Raw genomic sequence first — 26,218 nt, 5'->3', positions numbered from 1 at the left:
TCTTCCCAAGACTTCTCTGCTTCAGTGCTTTGTCAGAGATAGGACTTTACATCCTACTTGCTTGCCCCAAAAGAACATCACTTTGAACACGAGAAAGGACACAAACTTGCTGAATTCTTTTATTCTGCTTGCTAAATTTGGAACAATCCAACTGAATTCATGGAATGTCACAGTTGGCAAAGCCACCACAGCAACTCAGAGTAACCATATGAAGAGCCCGTGAGTAGTGGAACATGGGTTTTTTCCTCCTTTTTTTAAAGTGGTTTCCCCATAAAAAAAAAAAAAAAAAAAAAAAAAAAAAAAAAAAAAAAAGTGGTTTCCCCATAATTTCTGATCTAAGTGGCTTGGTGATGATCTGATGTGGGCTATGTCATGGTTCTTTGGGTGGATCTTCCAAAGTTGATTTATCTTACCAGCAGGGTACTGGTACATGACATATGGGAACTATACTTTCTTCATCCTTTTCAGCCTGTGTTAGCACAAAACCTGAATCCTAAAAATTCAGAAACAAGTTGCCCAAAGTGGAACACAGGTCTATCACAGGGGTTTTCAGGCGTTCTTGCCAACCCTAATTAGCCTATTCCTTATTGGACTTATAAAAAGAATTCCTGACGACTGAATGCTTCTCTTAAATGCTGTGGCTGAAAGCCATCACCTCTGTAACATGGTTGTCACCAAAATGACTTTTTTGTGCATGTTTATCCTACCAAGGTTGAGGAGGTGATACCGTATTTCTAAAGTCTGTGTTGGCTCCATTCGCATGAACTTAGCATTTATTCAATAAAAATAAATTAAATTCATGGCTACACGTCAAGTAAGATGGTTTGATGGTAAAAGTGGAGCAGCAGCCCCAGCCCTGGATTTAGAGAAGTCGTGTGGCTGAATCCCTTAGCAGTGCTTTCATGTGGCTGGGTGAGCCATTCTCAGAAACCCCAAGTGTTTTTGAAGATATTAAACTGGAGACATTCAAAATTCTTCCCTCCTTCCCTGCTATTAATCCTTCATGTTTTAACAAGCACTGCAGTTAATGCTCCCCCCAGTCTTTCTTTTCAATTGGAACTCTTTGCTTTGGCAAATGAAGTAATCTCTTCTCCGTGGTGCATATTCACACAAATCAAAGAGGGCAGACGTCGATACACGCATATCCAAATATCAGTATCTGCTTCCTTTTTGTTGATTAACCGGGTCTTAGTCATTTGGTTCGAAGGAAACTGGTGAGTTCTCATATACAAAAACAATTCATAAATGCATCTTTTCCTCTTTTTTTGTCCCTGGAAAGCAAAAGTTAGCTTTCAACTTGCACCATGTGCATATCCAACCTGGGCATGGCAACTTGGATTCCATATTTCCTACAAGGGGAACAAAACAAAGCTTAGTAAGTGGTTGGAAGTCCATACCCAAAATAGATCTTTGACCTAAGGTTGTTTCAGTGAGCCTTATGGTCAGATTGGATGGCACATTCCCACGTGGATTGTATCCATAGTAAAACATTTTAGTAACAAATGCATAAAAGTTTTACATGTCATGTGGATATGGACAGGCAAGTAACAAAACACTATTGTATGATAATCTTTCACCAACTGAGCTCAATTCTTCAAGCTCTTGGATCTTTTTCTTGTTTTGTTTCAATTCAGAAAATTTTGTAAAACCTGAAAAGATCTTAGCCCATCCTGAATGTAAGACATGGGGGAAAAATCAAACCCAAATTAAGGGACATTCCACAACATATTCCTCAAGCAGCTAAGAATGCCAGAATAAAGGAGGTCTAAGAAACTGGAACAGACTGGAGAGATCAATGGAGACAGGATGGTCATGTGTGATGCGATGTGTGGATGGGGTCCTACAACAGAAAAAAAGACTCTAGGTAAAAAGTAAGTGTATCTGAATAAAGCACAGGCTCAAGTTAGTAATAATGTATCAGCACTGATTCTTTAGTTGGGATGAATTTACTATATTAATTTAATAATAGAATAGAAGGGCCAGCTAGATAGCTCAGCAGACTAAAGTGTCTGCTTAGGCAGAGCGTAGTGGTCAAGGTTCAATCCCAGGCAGGCCACGGAGGCCCTCCCCGGGGCACACTGAGACAGGGCATTGTGGCACGCACCTGTAATCCTAGTGCTTAGGAGGCTAAAACAGGAGGATCATTATGAGTCCAATCTGTGTAGTGAGACCCTGTAGATCCTGTCCTAAATACATAAAATAATAATAATAATAATAATAATAATAATGGAACAGTAGTTAACAATATAGAAATCATGGTGCAAGACAGAAGAGTCCTACACTATCTAAAAAACTTTTGTTTTACCAACAAATAAATAAAAATGCCCAAGTTGCTCTGCCAAGTAGCAGGAGCAAGTCACAGCTAGCTGGACACTGAGTAAGAGCTAGGTCTTAGTGCCTTAGGTCATTGATGGACTGAGGCAGTCACTCTCCAAGGAGGACTTTGCATTTTGAAGAACTTGCTAAACAACCTTGCTGTAGGGAAGTTTTTAGCAAAAAGGTTTTTTTAAAAAAGTGTGTGTGTGTGTGTGTGTGTGTGTGTGTGTGTGTAGACTTATACTGACTGAATTTTTTTTTTTTTTTTTTTTTTTTACCAGAGATTGAACTCAGGACCTTGCCTTTGCCAGGCAAGCATTTATTCTACTGAGTTATCTCCCCGGCCCTGACTGAATTTTTGTTGTGTCTGGCATTTTAGACTCTGTAAAGTGCTCTCCTGGTTCAAGGAAAGATAGAATTCACCTCAAATTTTATATTTATGTTTGTTTCTGAATTTTTTTTAAAAAAAGGTCATCCTTTCCTTAATTTCTAAAATGCAATGATCTTTTCCAAAATGATCTTCCCAAACAACATTGCTAGAAAATGCAGATAGACCTATTAGTTCGTATTTCTTGAGTTCAGCAAAGAACCCCTCAGCCTCTGTGTCTGCATCTGTAAGCAGGAAAAGCCCACAAAGATGCTGGAGTAAGAGGGACACTTTCTTCTTCACAACAGTCAATAACAATCCACAGAATTATTTGCAGTGACAGGCACACTCATTTAAAATAATTTTTTGGATTATAATAGCATTTTTGGTCTGGTTGCTTAGTGACAAGACAAAAACAAAGCATTTTTTCCCCAAACAGTGCTGATAAGCCTAGAACTTGTCAGGAGTGACCCACTTGCTATCCCAGTGGCTAGCTGTCCAGTATGCTCATCAAATGATTAGTTGGTCTCAATCAATTCTAGCAGGAAGACCCACCTCGTGGTAAATGTCTCCACAATCGGTACTAATTATCTCTGTTGCCACCTGTTCAACTGGGGGGCTGGGACCGGAGTGAGGGGCAGGATCTCTGTAGCGGTGGCAGCAACCCAGCTGGAGAGGGCCAGGGCCTCACTGGCAAGGCCTCCACAGTACACGGAGGACAACAGCCCTGCCTGCCCGCCTGTAAGGATGCTGGAGATGAGGTGGTCTGTATGCTAAGGAGAGGGCACTGAGAAACGTACTGATGCAAGTTTTCACAATAGACTGGCTTTGAAGCCAGCCAGGCTGTTCTTCAAATCTGAACTTTGCCATTTTCTATTCATTTGGTCATAAGCCAGTATCTTTAACTACTCTGATTGTGAGTTTCCTACTCTGAAAAAGCAAAATGGAGGCAGAATTACCTGCCTAGTAGGACTGATATTCCCACAACATTATGACATGCTTGAAACTTAGTATGTACTCAGAAACTCTGACATGCCCTCCACAGCTCCATAGCCCTATCACCTGGAGGGGCAGGATAATATCATTAGCCATCCCAACAATGAATAAGAAAGCTCCAAGCTATCCAGTGTCCCTGTAGACACTGATGCTGAAGGGAAGTCAAGACCTAAGTCTTTCCTAAGCATCTAATCATTTCAGTAAAGAGGGTAAGCAAGGACACACACACACACACACACACACACACACACACATTACACAAATAGCAGTTGAAGGGAAGTAAATGATGACATTCTGGCAGAGCACTGTAGAGTTCACAGGTGGGCTCCTTGTGAAAATGCAAAGGGAGACCACAAAGGGAACATTGAAGATGTGGCCCTGTGCAAAACTCAGCCCATAGTGATACCAGGTCATATTCTACTAAGATAATAGTTTTATTAATGTTTTTTTTTTTTTTCATTTCTCCATGATGGGAAGTAACTGGGTTTTTAAATACAGAGCTCACTGGTTCCATTTCATGAAAATTCTGATTCAGTAGATCCAAACTGGGACCCAGAATCCATGTCTGTTTTTTGTAGTCAACATGGAAAAATTGTGCCTATTACAGCGCAAAGCATGATGTTTTATTGTGACAAAGAAAACTTACGTAGTACCTCACACGCGGCTTGTGTATGGTGGTAACATTTAAAATATATCTTTCTAGAAATTTTCAGTTCCACAATTTGTCATCAATTGTAGTCACCATGGTATAGAAGAGGTCTCTTAAACTTCTTCCTCCTGTCTAACTGAAATTCTGTGGCCTATGAAACTTTTTCTACCATCTCTTGAGTTCCCACACCCCTGAAAAATGACCTGTGATTTGAAGGGATTTTTCCAAGTGTTTATATCCAAATAAATTGGAGAAACATGAAATTAAAATATTGCTCCTCACATTTTGCTTTGTAAGGAGGCTTTCGAAAACATTGATCTCTGACTTCTTAGAAATTCTGATTTAATTGTTATGGGGTGTGGTCTGAATGTTGATATTTAAAAAAGGTTTTAGTTGATTCTAAGGCACAGACTAATTTAGAGTGACACTAATTTAGGAAACAGCCTGAACAATACCTATAAATTCTAAGTAAATAATAATCTGATGGAGTCACAGATCAGAAAAGGCCAATTTTAATTCAAGATCTTAAAGCGTTGTTGAAGAATAATAACACAAGAGAGTTCAATCACATAGTAAATAATTTAATAAGGTTCAAAAGACAATTTTCCAACCTAGATCATCAAGACAGGGCTAAGAGTTGCTATTGGACTTATATAAGAAAGATTAATTGCCAAATTAGGAGATCTCTGGGTATTGTCTGTGGAAAGATTTCTTCAAATTAGGAATCAAATCTTTCCTAAACTTATCTAGGGATGTGTTGCTTACCAAAGTCTTTAAATTATACTGCTGAACTGAAGTCTTCCAAAAGCCGCAGAGACAAAGGCAATAAAAGTCTTCTATAGTCAAGGCAAGAACTACTGTGAATTAAAATTCAAGGCTTACACACTTGATATGAGGATAACTATTATTTAAAAAATAAGGGGGAAAGACAGAAAAGTATCAAGCATTGACAAAGATATGGTGAAAGTGGAATACCATGCTATTGAGTATAAGATGGTATGGGCACTATAAAACATCTATTGAGTATAAGATGGTATGGGCACTATAAAACATTAAAATGGGGAGGGGACTGGGGAGATAGCTCAGTGACACAGCACCTGCCTAGCAAATACAAAATCCTGAGTTCAATTCTTGGAGCCATAAAATTAAATTAAAATAGGATTATCAGTACAACCCAGAAATACTTATGGATATATACCCAAAACAACTAAAAACAGGATCTCAAAGAGGTATTTCTACATACATGTTCTCAACAGCCAAACAGTGAAAGCAATCCAAGTGGACCTTGACAAATCAGGAATCAATAAACACAAATGTGTTATTCAGCCTTAATCAGGAAAGAAGTTCCACATACATTGCAAAGAGATAAACTAAGAGGGCCATAAGACAATCAAACAAGCCAGTCACAAAAAGACTAGTGGGGTATGACTGACTTCACTTACATGTGCTCCCCACAGTTGTCAAATCCAGAGAGACAGAAGACAGAATGGCAGTTATCTGGTGAGAAGACAAAGGAGGAGTTAGTGTTTGATGGGGACGGAGTTTCAGAAGGGGATGAAGAAAATTTCTAGCAAGAGAAAGTAGTGATGGTTGCATGACAGTGAGAATATACTTGATGTCAATGCATTATTTACCTAGAAATGATTAGGGTGGCAATGGGGGGGGAGACAAGGTCTTGCTCAGTACTTAGGCTGTCCTCAAATCATGATGATTCTCTGCTTCAGCCTCCTCCATGCTAGGACTACACGTGTACACCACCAAGCCCAGATGGTGATTTTTATATTTTTATATTATGAATATTTCACCCAACCTTTTTTTTTTTTTTTTTTTTTTTGCAATACTGGGGATTAAACTCAGGACCTTGTGCTTACCTGGCAGGTACTTATTCTACTGAGCTATCTTCCTGGCTTCACCAAACTATCTTAAATAAATAAATATCATTCCAAAATATGTCAAAAACAAGCAAATAAGCCAAAACAATATAAGATTTACAGAACTCATATAGCTAGTAGGTATTAGAGTGGAAAGTAAATTCTTGGGATTGAAAAAAGGCTTTTAATCTTTCTTTCCTAACCCAGCACCTTGTAGAGAGTAGAAGCTGGAAATAAAGCTGAGACAGAAATAAAGGGCAATGGATAATTGTTAAGAAAACAGTGACCACAGTAGCTCAGACATTTGTCCTAAAGAAGTTCAGTAAGATCCATGAACTCAGAAACGTGTCTGCATGGTAATTTTTTCGACTTGATATATATTTACATTCCATAAATTCACTCCTTCAAATCTACCATACTGTGGGGGCTTTGAGTGTTAACCAAGTTGTGCTGTTAGGACTTATGCTTTGAGGACTCATTTCAATTAGCATAATGTTTTTAAGCTTATTGATGTGAGCAACAGCACGTCATGCCTTTGCACTGCAGAACAATGTCCACAAGGATTTGCACATTTTGTGTATCTGTCCCTCCATCGATGGACATCTCAGTTGTTTCTACTTTTTGACTACCATGAATAATAATAACAAATCTTGCAAGCATTTGTGCTCACCTATCCGTTCCGTTATCCTGGGTATATATCTGAGAGTGGAACTGCTGGATTTTATGATAACTCTATTTTTAATGTTTTGCGGAACTGACAGACCACAGCGGCTGTACCATTTTACATTTCCATTAACGTTGTAATGAGCATGCCAATTTCTCCACATCCTCACTGACACTTGTTATTTCCTTTAAAAAAAAATGATAACCATCTTCATGTGTGTGAAGTGGCAACTTTTGTAGTTCGTACACCTCTCTTCGAACTCTCAGCGCAAGCCCAGACCTGGCGGTAGTAGTGAAAAGCAGCACCGTTCCAAGGGGTTCTGAGACAGGATATCAGTATGGTTGGTTTCTAATCTTTGGAAAATCAAATTGCCATCATCAGCTCCTATTTCCTTTTTTAGATATAAAGTGAGCCAAGAAGCAGTAACTAAATCCATCTTTTACCCCAGGCATCCCCAAGGTAATGGGTTGATAACTTTGGGTAGCAGATCGTTTCTTTTAAAGTTTGAAAGAATGGAGTGTGTGTCCCCAGGTGTAGACTTGAAGAGAAGAAGACAAAATGCTAATGGGAAAAAAAAAAATGCTTTCGCTTTTTCTATAGTTGAGTGCCCAACTCTGCACTCATGTTGGCTTTACCATCTTTATAGCATCCACACTGTCGGATGCCCAGTGCTACTTGAATGCCTATAACAAGATTTTCAACAACAATATCCCCCAATTTCATGTGTTTCCATCAAATAAGAAGTGTCTTTGTGGATTTCTTAGGTACTTGCAGAAATATATACCAGCTCACTAGTAGCCATCAGGATCTCATCTGTCTGCCTCCATCCTCTGACAGTTAGGCATTTGCTTTTAGGCAAATAAATATCAGCCACCATTGAACAGCATATGGCAACAATATGGCATGCCCTCCCTGGAGACCGACCTCTCCACAGAAGAGATGGTACTGAAATAGGAGAAGCTTTGCACGCAGGGGCCCCGTCCCTCCCACACAGGCACAATGGCTGAGGAGCGGGCAGAGTGCCACACACAGAAGGACATGGCAACTGGATCAGATGTGAACTCGGAGTGAGCTTTCCTGCCAGCAGTGACCAAAGGCTTTTCACCAGGGCATACGGGTCTGTGGTTTAGGGAAGTATGATCCCTAAGCTGGCCTGGATTAGCTCTGCAAAATAGAAACAGGCTTCACAGTCACTTAAAGAGGGGTTTGGGCTGACTTTGAATGCATGCAGGGGTGTGCAGTGAGTGAAGGGAGACATCCAATGTAGAGTCCCCACCCTTCTCGTCTCTCTGGATTTCCCTCCATAATAGTGCAAAAGAAGCTAACTTCTCCTGAAATAGATGAGGAGGATGTGGAAGCTGGTCAGCTCATGAGCACAGAGACATTTAATAGCATTTGGAAGGGGGAGGCTGCTTCACCAAGACGGCCGGTCACCAAGACTGTGAGATAATCAAGTTTCCTTGATACTGCTTTATACTCTCAAAACCTTTCATGTCCTGCTTTGGGAAAACTTGTATTATGCAAATGATTTAGAACTAGTGGCTCCCCGGGTAACACTGCCTCTGTGTTTATGTGTGTTGGAATGGAGTCACGGCCCTCAGTTTCATATCAAGCCTTTAACATAGAGGCTTATCATATTTCTGGGTTTCTGATTTGACCATAAACATGGCCACATCACTGAAATCACTAGTTTTGTAAAAACAGAGTTCAACTGTAACGTCAAAAATGCTTACTTTGATGAAGCGGTACATGTTGGTCCAAAAATTCTCAATCACTTTATAATTATTTTCCACTCGGGAAAATGACTTGATTAGAATTTTCAAAGGTCATATATTTAAATTTTAAAAATAATTTTCAGGTCCTATATCTTAATAAATAAAATAAGTTAAAAAGTTACAGAAATGTCTGTATATATACACATTTCTTTTTTTTTAATGTATCTAGTATAGGGTCTATGTAATCTCACTATGTAGATCGGACTCCTAGTGATTCTCCTGTTTTCATCCTCCCAAGCCCAAATTACAGGTGTGTGCCACCACACCCAGTCTCAATAGTCTCAATTACTGTCTCAGCACACACCAGGGGCAGGGCCAGCACAGCACACCGGGGATCGAACCCTGGTCACTGAGTCTGCCTAAGCAGGTGCTTTAGTCTGCTGGGCTGTGTGGCCAGCCTTATGTAATCATTTCTATAGAGTCCAGAGTGATGCAGTGAAGGAATTCCTTGTCTCCAATTAATTTTAGTCATCTTACTTTCACTAATTATAGTTTACTACTGTCTTGTTATAACACTGAATAGCTGAGTTAACATAAAACTTAAAGTGCCTGGGAAAGAGAGTAAATATTTTAAAAAGTAACATTAATATTATTAATGGTTTTCATAGACTTTGTCTTCAGCAACTGTACTATTACAAATTAGGGCAACAAAAACCTTACATTTTTTGGAAGTGTCAACCATTTTTCCTGAAATGCATTTTTGCTTTTTACCAGATGTAACTGACAGGATGACATCATCATTTGTACCTTTTGGTGATAGTCAATAAATTCCATGATTGTAGGCATTTTCCAAGGTCTCACTGAAGAGTGTGGCGAAGATGTCCCAGGTTGGCCAAAGGCCTCCCTTAGTCTGGACTAAGAGTCCTGCAGGCTCCCAACAGTCTCGGGAGCCTACACATTTGGATGAAAAATAAAAAATTAAGTCAATCATCAACATATTTGCCACTATTGTATCAAAAATCGAGGTACTTAAAACTATCTCAAGAAATGAACTTATTCTAAACTTTATATCTAAGGCATTCATTATTTCCATTGAACTTTTATTTATTTATTTTGGCAGAACCGGGGATTGAACTCAGGCCCTTGCGCTTGCCAGGCAAGCGCTTATTCTACTGAGCCATCTCCGCAGCCCCCATTATTTCCATATGAATGATGATGTCAAGTGTGTCAGTCTCTGGAGATATGTGTTGAATTTCTATGTATATATTTGTATAAATATTCTATATACCTACTTATATATAGGATGTTTATACAATATATATTTAGATATAGTCATAGTACATGTATTAGTATGCCAAACTTAAAATATAAATGAAATTAATGGACATAATTGTATTCCATGTTACAAATATAAAATGAAAATAAACAGTTATACTCTTTTTCATCATGAAAGTATTACAAAAATTGGTTTTCAGGAAAACAAAGCAGATTCTGGTGATAGAATGCAGTGCCCAAGGATGATTTTATTCTTTCGTAGGCATTAATTTGACAGTTTAGCAAATTTAAATAGAATTATGAATTCCAGATGAAGAGGCTTTGGTGACATTTGAAAAATTTTTAAATGGCTTAGTAATCCTTCATGATCAGTGCTTGATACGAATGAAGATGGAACAAATGAATAAACAAGTAAGTAATAGCACCCTCACCTTGTGGAGTTAGGGTCTAATTGATGACCAACTTAAGTTCCAGTTTCATAGACACTCCTCTGTTTTCTCCAATTTAGTCTCTCAACAAACTGGGTAAGATTTAGAGGAGCATTTGCTGGGATTTAGCTGAAACACAGAAGCAATCAAGTGGCTGCATTCTGGATTTTTCCAGTTGAATGACATTCTTTTATCCATATTGATTTGAGCTTTGGTAAATTCAATTGTTGATGCCACCTGGATAATTTTAAGTCTTTCTGAAGGTTTTTTTAAAAAGACCAACATAGCTCAAGCAACATAAGAATTTCATCACTTGAGAACTACGAATCATTTCTGCGGGATGTGTAAAACAAGAAGCTGACCAGCATTATTTTCTTCTTCTTTAATTCACTGTTATTATTGAGAGTTATTCTTGAACTTTATGAAAACCAGATTGGGGCACAGGCATGTTCTCCATCGAATCTTGTTCATGGAATTGGAACTGAAAATCATTCAAACTAGGAAAACATGACATTGAAAAATAGTCTGCGTTCTTTACAGAGTACCCCGGCTGTTTCTGAGTACAAAATTCTAAGGGTGATAGTAGATCTGTTTTGGTTTTTTTTAAAAGAAATTTTTTTAAAGGACTCTTCTTTCAGCCTGCCAGTCTCAAAGAAATTTCATAATTTTTTCTTCAATCATTAATTTTTTGGCTTATGGGTTACAACTCACATACTTGCTTGACCAGAAAGTTGTGATTTCTTACCATGGTCCAGAGAAAAAAATTCCAAATAGTACCATTCAAGAGCTTCTCATGTCTGTCTCCGCAGTCCATTTCAGCCTTATCCCCCAACTGCCTCCTCCAGCCTGGACGGTTCCCAGACAGATAACACTGTGGGTCATTCACCAGTCTGTCTTATTCCTTCCTGCTATCTCATCTCTCAGAAATGCCTGCCTCTATCCTTTCTTCTTCTTGCTGAATGTTCCACAGGACTTCTAGGTCGAATACGTCCCTTCCATGAAGCCTTTTAAGGCATGTCCTCTTAGCTCGTTTGCTGCATTCACATGGGGACAAACACACAGGCTCCTCTGATTTAGTTGGTCATGTGTTGTGCTCAAAACTGCTACTGTGGTGTCAAGTTGGGTCCTCACAAGGATGGCGATCCCAAGGAATAAGTAGGGATGGAAAGCTGTGTTCCCTCCAATTGCTGAGGCATGCTTCTGCCCATATGAGCATGTCCGTTCTAAGTGGCACTGTCTTCTTTTTCACTCAAAGGCAATGTGTTGAGTAGCAACAGCTCTGCTCATGCGCTTATGTGCTTCTGCAGTTCTCCTTACCAAAGTGGGAGTTTGTTAGGGGCGCTGTCTACCTTTGGCTTCCCACCATTTTTGGTATAATGCCCTTCTTACCCATAGTATGTTCTCTGTGACCATTCTTGGAGGAATTTAACTGAAGAAATGGAATGTGTTTATTAAATACAAGTCAACTTATAAATGCAAATATGGATGGTACTTCAGAAATCAAATAAGACTTTGCGGATGAGGGATGATAACTTGTCTGATTTTAAGGACATGAGCTAAGTGACTTCAAACAAAAGGTAGCACCTAGTATTTGTGGAATTTCAGAAACCACATTTGTGATGCAATAGGAAACCTTGGCAGGGCTGGACTGAAATCCATTTCAGGTTGCTGGTTAAAATAGGCAAAGGATAACATTAAGAATTATTTGAAGTGGGCAGAATGAAAGTCTGGGAGAATGTTCACAGGAATGAGGATATTTTGGGAAGACTCAGTTGGATCAGTCTGAGGTCAGTATACTTCCTAGAAATCTACATAAGACCAAAGACAAAGTTTGAAAACATCCCATCCTAAAGTGCTTGCATTTATAATGACTCTGTATTTACCAGCACTGCACAAAGTTTAACTTCATGTGGTCACACTGAAAGGAAAGAATTGCTGTGTAAAGACTTCAGTGGAGAATTAATTTAGTTCTGTTGTAATTTTATTTGAGGAATGAGAAATGTCCATAAAGCAAATTCTACAGCCCACAAATCAATGATGTACTTAAGATAGGTTTTATGCCTATTTGATGATATGACCAGGATTTCAAATTTCAGATTTCAAGGGGTAAACCATTGGCTGACCTCTACAGAGAAAGTCCTGCGTCTGTGTACAAAATTGCCTAGTAACTATGCATCTTACAATACCAAATTTCAGTTGTTTTATGTTTTCCAAGATATACTGAGTTTATGTGATGAATTTTTTTCTCTTTAGGAAAAAAGAAGAGATAGTGGCCTGTTCTACAGTCATTTCATGGCGTGTCTCTTTTATCCTCACAGTCCTCTGTGATGTCTGTCTGCTTTGCCCGTTTTCATCCTAATTTGGTAGTTGGTGGGACATACTCGGGCCAGATTGTCCTGTGGGACAATCGCAGTCATCGAAGGACGCCTGTGCAGAGGACACCCTTGTCAGCTGCTGCACACACAGTAAGTCCAGTTATTGTCACATCTCTGTCAGTCACCCAAACTCTGGAGATAAGATGGTTCAATTCGCAAAGTATGGACATAGCCAACCATGCTAAGTGTGGAGGATCTCCAGTTTATAGTGCTGGTATCCTGACTGCCTAAAATATTGCTGAGTGAAAAAGAAAGGAAGCAGTGATGTTAGAGACAGCTCTGCATCTGCAAGTTCTAGCATGTAGAAAAGGCCCCCAAGGAAGAGGGCTAAAACTGTGAAAGTATACACAGAGAAACTTTAGAAGAGTTATCTTTGCAAATATTTGTCTGAAGCAGTCTTTCCTACCTACATTACCAAGTGAAACAAATATTTTTCAACTAGGCCATGAGGAGTAAGAACTTTGTATCTAGAGATATTAAATGAGACATTTGCCAACAAACCATTCCCATTTGTGATTCAAGAAGTTATACATATGTCTTTAAATTCAGGAATGCGTGGTGGGAGTCTCAATACAAAGTCTACAGTGACAATATAATCCCCAGGGTTAAGAGTCAACATCTCAAAACCATTACCCATAATTTAGTAGAAGAGGTTCAGTATAATGTTCATAAGACAACTGCTCTGTCATTTCCTTTAAGAGAATGACAGGTGTGTGGAGCAATTGTTTGGAGGAATGAAAAGACAGACATGTCTCCATCAATTCCTACCACCTTGATGTTCAGAGGAGCTGATGTTCTCTCTGAAATGCCCAAATTATGCCCAAGGATATGGCTCTGCTATTGTTTTTAATTTCCCTAATGGGGTTGCTTCATTTGTTTCATCTCCTGTCCTCAAACCCACTCTGCCTTGGAAAAGGTTTGCTTGCTGTTTTAGCTTAGAGCACGAGGAAAAGCCTTCCGCTCTCCTAAGTTTGATGATAGTAAACGATAAATACAATGTCAGTCCTAATTTTTGATTGATCGGGCCAAAGACACATGCCAGTGAAACTAGCGCTTGGGAATCTTCAGAAATTGCTCTTGTCTCCCTCCCATTTCTCCAACTAATAACAGAAAATCATGGCCCAGGAGAAGAAGGCTCCACGCAGGTGTTTTCTCTAGCAGCATGAAACCATTTCTTGGCTCTGTGTACATGGCTGTTACATATGTGAACATACCTGCTGAAATTTCAAAGATTATAGACACAAATTCTAGAACACTTAGCAGTAAGATTTTGGGGAAAATCCACATCTGGGAGTTCTTCCAAAGAGTTAACTTTTTCCCCCCTCAAGAACTTAGAGTGTGATCATCACATCAAAAATACTATTATTATCAAACTGAGAGGCATTATTTCTGTTAGAAACCAAACAAAAACAAGTTTCTTTTTTCGTTTCTTGCTGAGTTTTGTCCAATGCATAGCTAGATGTGCAGGCAATTTTGCAATCATCTTTCCTCTTCTACTGTTGCCTGGATGATTAGAGGCAAGATCAAAAAGGAAAAGGGGCCGCCACAGATCACTCACTAATTTCCTTTCACACCCACCACACATATGTATTTGGGACAACAGGAAATCATAATTAAAACAAAATCCTTCTGCCACACAGTAAGTTTATTCCTAAAATAAATAAAAACAATCTGGTATCTATACTGGAAAATGAGAGGTACTGTTGCTTGCTCTTTTTTTTTTTTTTTTTTTTTTTTTTTTTTGCTTTTCCATTAAGTGGAGTTGTGTATGTGTGCAGGTCCTTGACTAGGCATACTCTGATGTCTGCTTCTCTACGTATCTAGGTCTCTCTCTCTCTCTCTCTCTTTCTCTTTGCTTTTATGCATTTTATTACTCATAAAAGGATAGCCTCAAGGTACTGTTTAAAACCTGTAGGGGCTACTGAACACATTCCTCCTCTGGACCTTTGCTTTATACATTTTTCTAAAGTTGGCTTCTGTCCCTATTGCACCCTTGGAGGTCTTGATCCTTGAGACTTTGGTTATTTGTGTAGAGACTTGATGGTTCATAGAGAGGCCCCACTGGACTCTTGCAGAAAAACAGAGTTCAGACTCACAACAATGTCTGTCCCATGCTTTCCACTCATAGGAGAAGGAAAGTTGAATTTAGTGCAGTGGCTTCTGGGATAACATAGATCAAGTCAAAACCAGGCAGTTTCTTGAATATTAATCAATGTCACTCTAGTTAGTAAGTTACTAAGTCTGCTGTTTTAGGTAAAAATCTGTTACATCCATTTTCCTATTTGGTATCCACATAGAGGTGAGCAAGTTGGCTTAAGTTCGACTTCATACTGCTTTAGGGTTTTCAATATCGAAGACTTGGAGAAGAGCATTATGAATAGAATTTAGTGACTTAGTGAGACCCTGTCTCAAAATAAAAAGGTGTGGGGATGTAGCTCAGTAGAGTACTTGCCTAACATGTACGAGGACTTCCGGTCAATGCCCAGTACCAGAAAAAAATCCATATAGTAGGGATCTTATCTTACAGACTTGACCTATATATCTCCATGAACTTTTAAAAACCCCTGTTAGTGGAAGGAGAAGCTATCCAGGATTTAGCACTAAAACTAGGGGCCCTTTAAGAAAGGTGTTTAATCAGGGTTTAGGCCACTTCCTGTATGCAGCAGCTGGGCAGCTTCGCTAGCTGATCATTGCTACTTTTTCTGACCAGGAGTTTATATGATAATCACAGTCTGGGAACCTTCCTTTATATAATACTGGCTTTCCAGTATTGAAGATTGTTTCATTGTAGTTGTGGCTAGGTATTATGGACAGTAACTCATCAGGAGTTAAACAGACTATTAGCTATTTACACAGAGAAGCATCAAATAAGTTGTGGTTTGGCCACTCATGACTCAGCTGCCTAAAATCTAACCCAAATTGCTGCTCGGTTCTGCATAGGCTAACCTCCCATTGAGTGTTTCGTGCGCAGCTGCAAATGGTTTTAGACTACCACGTAGAATTCCACCACATGGGATAAGTTACTAAGGTTATGACAGAAGGCTAGATACAGCAGCTTGCTTCTGGCTTTCAGGGGGGGATAAATGACCTTCCTTAAGACTGTGGCCATACTTACACCAGATGGTATTTTGAAAAAAATAAATCTATCATTATCCTATATTTTGCAATAATACATCAGAACCTAATTTTATCTCACTAAGCCCATTGTGCCAATAATTTCACCACCAATATCTTCACCTCAATTAAAAAGCCAGGTGACTATTAAGCACTTTAATAAAAAAGTTACTAAATGTTTGGGATGGTGACTACAGTTCATCAGACTCCAGATTTAGGGACACATGTCTTCCAGCATTCATTGGTTCCACCCCTTGGAAGACTGTCTTTGCTCATCACTTGTGTAGAACTTAGAAACTAATGTGTGGCGGGGCTTACGTAATCCAGCTTCACCTCTGCCCCATCCACTCTCACCTTCCTTCCATTCTGTTGCACTGCGTTTGTTGGAACAAGGTGAGGCTCTGTACGTAGGTCCATTACTGTGTGCTGCCACCAGAGAGTTGAGGAAATAAAGCTCAAATCAAAAACCTCAAATTGGGCTGGGGCGATGGCTCAGTGGAATAAGCGCTTCCCTGGCAAGCGCAAGGGCCTGAGTTCAATCCCCAGTTCTGAAAAAAAAAAACAAAAAAAAAAAAAAAAAAAAAAAAAAAAAAAAAAACAACCTCAAATGACCAGAGGCTTGTATTCTAGTAGAGTATATCATCTTTAAGCCTCGTTCCAGAGTCATGTTGCTGACACCAGATGCAGTTGCGTCCTGATGGTGCTGTGCCTGATCCTCCTTGTCGATGTTTCCTGCAGCACCCGGTCTACTGTGTCAATGTTGTCGGGACCCAGAATGCTCATAACCTCATCACTGTCTCCACCGATGGGAAAATGTGCTCCTGGAGCCTGGACATGCTGTCGACTCCACAGGTGGGCTTGTTTTGCCTTACACATATGGACATGCTGCTGAAAAGAGACACCTGCTGAGAACCCTTCAGAGAAGCTGAATCCCCACATCCTACAGAAGGCTAAGCCCATGGGTGCCTTGAAAGAGAGGGCCTGGTTTCAGCAGTCTACTGTTGAAGCCAAAACCCATTTCCTACATTGCAAATCATGGAATAATACACTAATCCTCAGGTCGATTTCAAATAGTAATGAAATAATCCATTTTAAAGCACAGTAATTAGGGAAGTTGCCTATGGTAGGACTTGTGTTGTGGAACAAACACAAATGAGGGTGGGCCTCAGTAAAGCAGACCCCGTGTGTTCTTGCCTTGGAGGAAAAGGCACCCTAACAAAACAGAAATTCTGCCCCTCACTTGTAGCCACACAAGGGCTGCATGCATGAAGAATTTAAAAGATCTGTTTTCCCCTCTGGAATGTCTGCTAATGTGGCTCTTGCCCTTCCTTGCTTAATAAATGTGAAGTGGGAAATAAAAACCTCGGATATTTCCAAACCACTACTGATTGCAGTAATGGAAGCCAATCAAGGAGCCGAAGCAAAGGAGAATCAACTTTTAGGATACATATGTGCACACACACACACACACACACACACACACACACACGCACACACTTTTTCACATTTCTCTGTGTAAAAAGAAGTACTTCTCTATCCAACTAAACACTATGGAGAGGGCCAGGGAGATAGCTCAGTGGCATGGCACCTGCCTGGCAAGCTCCAGGTCTTGAATTTGATTCTCAGTTCCCACAAAAAAGACCCTAAAAACTATGAACGGTTCATTGACAAAAATATGAGCAAGCATCCAAAAACTTATGACACACCTCTAGAAGATAATTCTTAACTTTAACATTCCCTCTCCCTTTCCTGGAATCACAACTCTAGATTGTCTCTCGCTCTATTTAAAAAGACATCAAAATTGACACATGTGTAAGGAAATCTGGAGGATGTAAAGAAGCTCCTTTAAATTTCTGCAAAATGTAGATGATTCTAAATCGGGGCCAGGGAGGTAGCCCAGCAAGCACAAGGTCCCGAGCTCAATTCCCTGTACTTGCCCCTCCCCTCAAAAAGAGACCAGGTAAGAGAATACTAAAACTAATTAATTTTTTATATAATCTTAGTGGGAATAAAGGAGAGGGCTAACACACCATTTTCAACTTCAGTTCCTCTGTTTGAGTTGATTTTTAGCATACAGATCTGGAGTTGTGTGTGGGCATTTTATGGTTTTGTCTTACAATTTTAAGCAATGTCTTGTTTGCTTTTAAAAGCATGGAGATTATAAACAGATATAAGAGCAGACCTTCTATGTAGGAATTTTTAATTGCCCATTTTGCTGATTAAACATGCATTTGTTTAGGTTGAAACCAGTGGTACAGGCTCCAAGATCATTTTTATTAATGTTAAGACGCCCCCAGATGCCTGTCTCTGCCCAGAAACAATTTGTGGCATGGTCTCCATGGATGGCCTGGAGTAGAAGAAGCAGGGCAGGGGGCCCCCAGCCACCCTCTTCTCTCCCTGCCCAGTGGAAGTTGCTGCTGACTTTATTTTCATTTGATCTTATTTGTTTATTTATTGTCTTTTTGAGATGGGGTCTCTCTATGCAGTTCAGACTGGCCTGGAACTCACTTTGTAGCCCGGCTGGTCTGAAACACACAGCAATCTTCCTTCCTCATCCTCCCAAGTGCTAGGATTACAGGAGCGCCCCACCATGCCAGGCTAGTTGCTTTTTGTTTGTTTGATTTTTCTTCCAGTGTCGGGAATTGAACTCAGGACTTTGTGCTTGATAGGCAGGCTCTGTGGTGCCACTGAGCTACATCCCCAGCCCATGGCTGACTTTAGAGATGGGGAAGACCATCTCTGAGCCACTTCACTGTCATATATGGCCACAGCGCCATCTCCTTTAGCCTGGACACCAACCTGCTTGCTAGTGTGGACCTTACAGGGACCCTGGACATGACCACACGGTCTGTGGGGCCCATCCTGGCAGAGCACATTCCCCAATTATGGACCCCATGGCCAAAAAAGCCTTGTTTGTTTGCGTGGGAGCCACTGAACTTTCAAGCAACTGCCATGATGTAACACCCCAGAGTGCTTTCTCAAAATTATTTCAGAGGCACAATGTAGGCTGCTTCCTATATATAGCCAGAAATACTTGATAACTCTCTTACGTTTAAGTATTCTCACTGACATTAAACTTAACTCATCAGTATGTCTTTTAAAATATTCTCGTAGGGGGCCAGGGAGATGGCTCAGTAGAATAAGTGCTTTCCTGGACAGCACAAGGGTCTGAGGTCAATCCTCAGTTCTGCAAAAAAACAAACAAACAAACAACAACAACAACAAAAAAAAAAAAAAAACCTTCTGGTAGGGCTGGCCAAATAGCTCAGCAGATTAAAGTGCCTGCTTAGGCAGACTCAGGGGCTGGGTGTTGGATCCCCAGGCCTGCTGTGCCAGCCCGACCCCCTGGGCACACTGAGACAGTGATTAAGACTGGACATGGTGGCACACACCTGTAATCCCAGCACTTGGGAGGCTGAAAACAGGAGAATCACTACAACTCTGATCTATGTAGTGAAACCCTGAACACCCTGTAGACCCTTCCCTAAATACAGAAAAAAAATAATAATAAAAGAAAATATTCTCTAGTACCTACCTTTAAAAAATATTTTATATAAAATGCAGGACTCTTGTGTGCCATTTTAAATACTTAAACTTCACTATTTGCACACCAGTAGACCGCATACCCACCATGAAGGCTGCCCTTCCCGAACTCTAGTTCTCAGACTTAAAATCTGGTTTTTACAACATGAGTGACAATTTTCTGGTTTCAGTCCATGGAGGACCCACAGTCCTCCCTTGACAAATGCGCTTGTACATCTGATATTAATACATGTGCATCCTCACGAACAATTGATTTTGAAAATGTTTGTAAATACACGGGTATTGTGTGTTTTATTAAAGCCTGGGGCTGACAAGTGTAATCATTAGAGCATTATCTATAGTTTCTGCACCATTAGTTCCAAGACTCTCACCTGTCATCTCTGCCTGACTTGGGAAGCAGCAGCACATGCTGATGAAATCCAGCCAGCCTGAAACCAGAGATCCACAGCCGTGTGAATGTCAGGAGCACTACAGCGTGGTTTCTGGCACAGCCAGGGTCTTTTGTAACGCTGTGTGAAAAGCAAACAGACGTTGTAGCCAAATGATTTTTCCATGCTGTCTTTGGCATGGAGAGGAGTTGACAGATGGAAATGTAACCACACCGTGTTTTCCTAGGAGAGCATGGAGCTGGTGTACAATAAGTCCAAGCCTGTTGCTGTTACCGGAATGGCCTTCCCCACGGGAGATGTCAATAACTTCGTGGTCGGCAGCGAGGAGGGTACAGTCTACACAGCCTGTCGTCATGGAAGGTGATTTTTCTCTTTTCTTGCTGATGACATGATCCTCACTTCCGAAAGTCTGTTGTGATGCTCTAGATTATAAACGCCTTACAGGAGAAGAAAGGTATTTAGGAACAAATGCAAAGCACGCCTCAAGGCTTCATGAACTTAGAGCACACAGAGGCTCGGGGCCTTAGTCGCTTCTGTCTTTGGTGGTTTACACTGCCTTGAGAGAAATTACCCACACTTCTTAGTTGATCCTTCACACTATCTGCCACTTCTCAGCCTCATCTTGGGCACATACCTCCAAGTTCCAGCCACGTGCCTATAGGGGACCAACATCCTGTGACATCGCCTGTGTGCCCAGCCCAGCCTCTGTGAGCTCACACCTTCAGTTTCCTCTACTTGGCCCCTTATTTCTCTCTTCTCTACTTGACTAATTCCCCTTTATTACAAAGTCAGCACAGAGATCATCCCACATTGAGCCTTTTTTTAATCTCTTGGACAAAGAAAACCATGCCCTCCTTCAGGTCCTGTAGGCTGTTTTTTGTTGGGGTTTTTTGTTTGTTTGTTTGTTTGTTTTTTGTTTTTGTTTTTTTCTGATACCAGAGATTGAACTCAGGACCTTGTGCTTGCCAGGCAGATACTGTGCCATGGAGCTATATTCCCAGCCCCTGTCCCATAGACTTTTCTTTCCTTTTGTTCATTCTTTCTAGGAATATTTGTTGAGACTCATCCCTGTGTCAGACACTTTTATAAGAATACAGAAAGGAACAGAACTGATACAGACTTCATGCTCTAGTTAAGGGTAAAAGACTAATAAGAAAGTAAATCTATAGTTTAAGATGATAAATAATAGAGAAAATTAAAGTAGAATAGGGCTATCGGGTATCAGGTTTATTCTCCTATGCTATACTATCGATCACATTTCGGTGATTCACTTGCTACCACTTTTTCTCTTGTTAAACTACTTACATTTCATCTTTGACTCCCTAGCCAGTATTTGGAACATAGTAAATAAAGACCTAAAAATCTATACAGCACAGGGAATAAAGAAATAGCAAAAATCTAAATAATACAGGTGGGTTCTTTGATATCCTTCTGCATAGTTTGAATGGCTAGAACAGTAGGAGATCTCCGACCGTCATGCAGTTTCCAGGGGGCAGAATCTTCCCTTGTCTGAGAGGTTGGCAGGTGCCTCTGGAAAACAGAACCATCCAAATAAGGTCGATTCTGATCATTTAGGCTGGACTGTAAAGTTACATGCAAAACTTCACAGGTGGACTCAGCCTCCTTGTGAAAGGACCACGATGTTCACCCTGATGCTTAATTTCTCTTTCCTTTGTAGTTCTTGTGGAGTTGATTTCATTCCTCTCTTGTACTCCTCCCAGCCTATGTAGATTTAATGGAGAAACACAAATAACTCCAGGTTCATATTTCTTTGTTTTTGTGATTTTTAGAAGTAACAAATATCCATGGTTAAGCTACTTAATTTTCTCCATTTAAATAAGAGATGTGCTGTTTCTACTGTTCTGCTAAGGAAGTGGTCTTTGCCCTGCAGACATGATTTAAATATGACTGAAGGAATTATGCTTCACTGTTCTATGTCCAATATGCCTACAACACAAAATCTGGCTGAACAAAACATTAAAGGTTTCTCATCAATGCATTAAAAAAAATCTGATAAAGTATTCATTCATGCAAACATATGAGGCACACAAACTTGTTCGGGTAGAGTGTATTGCTAGATGCTATGAGTCATCCAGGTATCATTGAAACTAGGCTCCTGTTTAACTGATGCCAGTGTGAAAGAAAAATGCACCAATGTCTGTAGCATAAGTAGGGCATCATTTGTGTATGTAAGGTACAGAGAGCACAGTGGGACAAACTTGGAGTCGCAGATCAGCCCAGACATGCATGTCAGCAGGGCAGGAAGTGCTTGAACTTAATCCAGGGTATTACCTAGGACCTTATCTGTGAAAGCTATACAACATGTCCATTGAGTTTTTTCAGAGTAGTTTTAGCTTCTCTAATGTAAATAACCTTTGACATGATGAATATACGTATATTTATTCTGTCGCTATTGTCCTTTTCAAAGACAACCGAAGTATACGTTGTTGGTTAAAATGAAAAGTCCTCATGGGACACACCCCAAATCTTTTTATAACAAACTTGATTTCACTCTTTGCATGAGCCTATCCTTATGAGATACTAACTCTAGATCTTGGTAACGTCATAAGGTAGCAGGCATTGACTGTGTAGTAACTGTAAATGGGTCATCGACAGCTATAGGGGAGGGGTGGGGGATTTCTATTTTTCACCCAACCTAGAGAAGGTGCAAATCCACTTCCATAAATTAAACAAGGTCCTCATTTTGCACCCTATAAAGTCTTTCAGGATGCTGTTAAGAGCAAGTGGAGTCTCACCAGGGGCCACTTCAAAGATCACTTCCTCGTGTTCATTAGAACCAATTTACATGATCACATGTGGTACTGCTGTTAGCAGTTTCTCTGAGCATAATTTTTCAGTGCCTGTTATATGGGACACATGCTGCAGCACTTTGCTTGTGATTCCAAATTTTACTCAGTACACTGACATTTATTGGTGCTCCAGAGGAGCAGATGTCACTGAGCCTATTTTACCCTTAGTGACATAATACTGAGATTCCACAATCCCTACATATTTGTCATATTTATGACCTCTTGCACATGAATATTTTTTAAATATAGTATTTTGGGTGTATTTTCTCTGATTTTCCTAATTGTATATGATCACATACAGACTATTATATGATAATAAAGGGCTGGAAATGATCCCAGTTTAGAAAAATGAGGAAAATATGTCTGGGGATAATTTTTAAAATGTGTATTGCCCTTTCTCCAATGTGCTTTGATTTTAAAAAGCATAAATGTTTTACAATTATAATTTTATCTCTTTTTCTTTGCTGTTTCATTCAGCAAATATTTATTGAGCACTTTCTTTATTCTCGACATTTGGCAACAAGAAAGGCAAGAAACCTTCCCTTTCAGAATTTACAAAATATACCTGTAAATCCATCTTCTATTCTCATTAGCATGAAAACATGATTTTTCTCTCCTTTTTATGTTTAGATTATGTAAGTAGTTTGGCTTAACAAAGACTTTTTTTTTTTTACAAATTTCTACCTTTTTAGATAAGTAAAAATGTCAATTTAATATAAGAAATTTCCTTTAAATAATAAATGATTACGCCTTCACAATGGATAGTATTTTATAGCCAATAGACTCCAGAAAATGAGCTAAAATTGAATATGCACAAAATTCCATTTTAAACTTACAGTAGTATCATCATAAATAGGAAGGTTTCTGAGGTCTACAGGTAGTTATTTTCATCAAATTAGCTACATCAACAGAGGTGGTGCACATGTGGTTTTGTATGCCTGTAATCTCAGCACTAAGAAGGTTGAGGCAGGAGGATCCTTGTGAGTTCAAGGCCAGCCTGGACTATAAAGTGACTTCAAGGCTAGTCTAAATTGCACAGTGAGACTCTGTCTCAAAAAGATAAAAGACAAAAACAATAGGATTTGAGAAACTCCTGAAAAAGGGTTAAGTAATAAAATTTATTACAGAATTCTGAAGCCTAAAATGGTTATCCTTCCATGTACTGTTTTGTACTCCTCCAAAGTAATACTAGCTAGTATCTTTCAATCAAAATAACTGAAAATGACTTCATGTTTAGTAGTGTACTGCTGTTGTTGTTCTAAAAACTTCTGAAAAAGTGATCCTGCAGAAATGAAATTGTTAAATCACAATTCATTGTAAAGGCCACTGAAATCCTGCTCATCTTTGTTCTTCATGCAGCAAAGCAGGCATTGGTGAGGTCTTCGAAGGCCACCAAGGGCCAGTGACAGGAATTAACTGCCACATGGCAGTGGGTCCCATTGACTTTTCTCACCTGTTTGTCACCTCGTCATTTGACTGGACTGTCAAACTGTGGACTACAAAGGTAAGGATACCTTGATCCAAATTTCCAGTACAATATAGGGGGACAGTGTGGTTCTTTATTTCCTGGGGAGTTGTAGGGACCAGTTGTACATGAGGGCTTTCCCATAGGATGTGGTCCTGGGGATTTATAGAACCAGTTGCTGAGCTCCTTCTGCCCAGCCCAACTAAGACCTACTTTGTTAATCCAGCCATTTTTTTTGAATATATAAATAATACTCAAAAATTGTCTGATGGTTTAAAAAAAATCTAATGATTTAGTTAATGTTGGCAGGCCTTCTTCAATACTAACTCACGTGTCAACCTCCTGGAGCTTTGTATCATTTACTTACATGAACACCTATGGAAAATTAAACTTTGGGACTGGAGTTCTTTGTTTTATCATTTGGATTTTCATTTTGTTGTTGTTTTTGTTCACTGATGTTTTTAACTTTTGGAGATTTTTAAGCTGGTAAATAGCTGCATATTCTGTTTGAAAGATAATTTGGGTGGTATTTGAGAGAAAAAATAAAGACAAAGAAAAGTATGGTGATCCAGGGAAGATCTGATAGCAGCTTAGACCAGTAGTTTGGTACAGAAAGAAACAGATGGAGTTAAGGGCCATTTAAGAGGTAAAAGCCACAGAAACTGGTGGTTGATTTTATGGGAATAAGGTGTGAGAAGGACTCAAGCAATTTGTGATGGCTTTCACTGCACCAGAGAATACTAGAGGAAGGGGTGGTAAGAAAGAGCTTCACAGATGTTGAGTTCAAGGTACCTGGGAGGAACACTTCACAACCTCCCTGGGTAGCTTGCTAAGTGGGATAGAAGAGGAAAGAGAGCTCTGGGCTGGGGATGTGAAGTGAGTAGCTGTCAGAGGGGCAATGATAACAACAAGGAAAGTCAAAAGAAGGGATTTTTGAAGAAACAGCAAGACTTGGTCTAGAAAAGAAGGAAGGTTTAGAAAATAAAGAGGAAAAAAGTAGACTGAAAAATAACTCAAGGAATAAGGGGAAAAAATAGAGTTTTATTTGGCCCCATGGATAAAAATGGAGAAGATGATGTCAAGAGGGCTGAACCAGATCTTAACTGTATGAAAAGATGTACATTCTCCTTTATAATAAACATTCAATTTAAAACCAACCTGAGAAATTCATTTGTATCAGGTTGACAAAAAAAAATCTAAAAATTTAATAGAATATTCTGGGATAAGACTGAAAGTAGCCAGCCATTTTCAAATGTTAATACTGGAGGGCTGGGGGGATAGCTCAGTGAAGTAAGTGCTTGCCTGGCAAGTGCAAGGTTCTGAGTTCAATCCCTGGCACTGCAAAAAGAAAAAGAAAAAAACATTTTTTGCATCACACTGGTGATGCAAAGTGGTAGACACTATGGAGGAATCTGGAAACATTTAGAAACACTATGTGCTTTAACAGAGCAATTCCTGCTTCTCAGAATCTATGCTAAAGACATACTATCCAAAATAGAACAGGGTGTATGCAAAAATCTATGCAGTAAAAGGTTATTGGAATAGCAATATGGCTAAAAATAACACAAAAGTCTCCATCAGTAGGATGTTATATGAATCCAAATAGAAAAAAAGACTTTCCAGTACTATTATGGAATTATCTCTAATGTATATTTTAAATTAGAAAAGCTAAGTGGAAAGAAATACAAATAGTATTTTGTCATTGTTTAGAATTGTGTTTATATAGTTTTAAAAACAAGAAGGATAGCACAGAAAGTACTTAATAGGGAAGCAAGAAGCAGAAAAAAGCAGAGACGATAACCAGGTTTCTTGGAATATACCTTGTCCACATTTGGGCCATACAAATATTTTATGTTGTTATAAAACAATTTAAATTTAAAATTAGTTCCTACAAAAATTTAAAGTAACATAAATGAGTCACTTTTACTATGTGTCTCGGTCAATTTTCTTTTGTTGCTGGGACAAAGTAACCAACACCCAAAATGAAGGAAGGAAAGGTTTATTTAGCCACAGTTAGTGCAGGTTTCAGTCCATACTCAGCTGGCTCCAAGGCAGAGAGGCACGTGGCAGAGGGCAGCAGTTCATGGTGGTAGAAAAGAGCAAAAAGCAAAGAGGAAGCATTAGGCAACAGAGAGTGAGTCTCTCTCCCTCATGTTCCCTTCAGGTTATCCACCCCAGGCCGGGTGCAGCACCCTCACCCACAATCCCAGCACTGGATCATGACTTACTCACAAAGTCTAG

At 39.6% G+C, this 26,218-nt stretch overlaps 1 protein-coding gene across 1 annotated transcript in view; it reads left to right on the top strand.

Annotated features, from left to right (window-relative positions):
• Positions 1–26,218, top strand: part of Dync1i1 (dynein cytoplasmic 1 intermediate chain 1) — a 305,805-nt gene that overhangs the window by 222,794 nt on the left and 56,793 nt on the right. The window contains exons 11-14 of the mRNA XM_004632876.2: positions 12,600–12,746; positions 16,509–16,622; positions 19,929–20,062; positions 23,872–24,016. Of these exons, the coding sequence (XP_004632933.1) occupies positions 12,600–12,746; positions 16,509–16,622; positions 19,929–20,062; positions 23,872–24,016 (540 nt within the window). The remainder of the gene's footprint in view (positions 1–12,599; positions 12,747–16,508; positions 16,623–19,928; positions 20,063–23,871; positions 24,017–26,218) is intronic.

Source organism: Octodon degus, unplaced genomic scaffold (assembly GCF_000260255.1).
Source record: "Octodon degus isolate 3935 unplaced genomic scaffold, OctDeg1.0 scaffold00050, whole genome shotgun sequence".
NCBI classification, from domain to species: Eukaryota; Metazoa; Chordata; class Mammalia; order Rodentia; family Octodontidae; genus Octodon; species Octodon degus.
The sequence above is the reverse complement of the archived record's forward strand: the minus strand, read 5'-3'. Positions and strand labels throughout refer to the sequence as shown.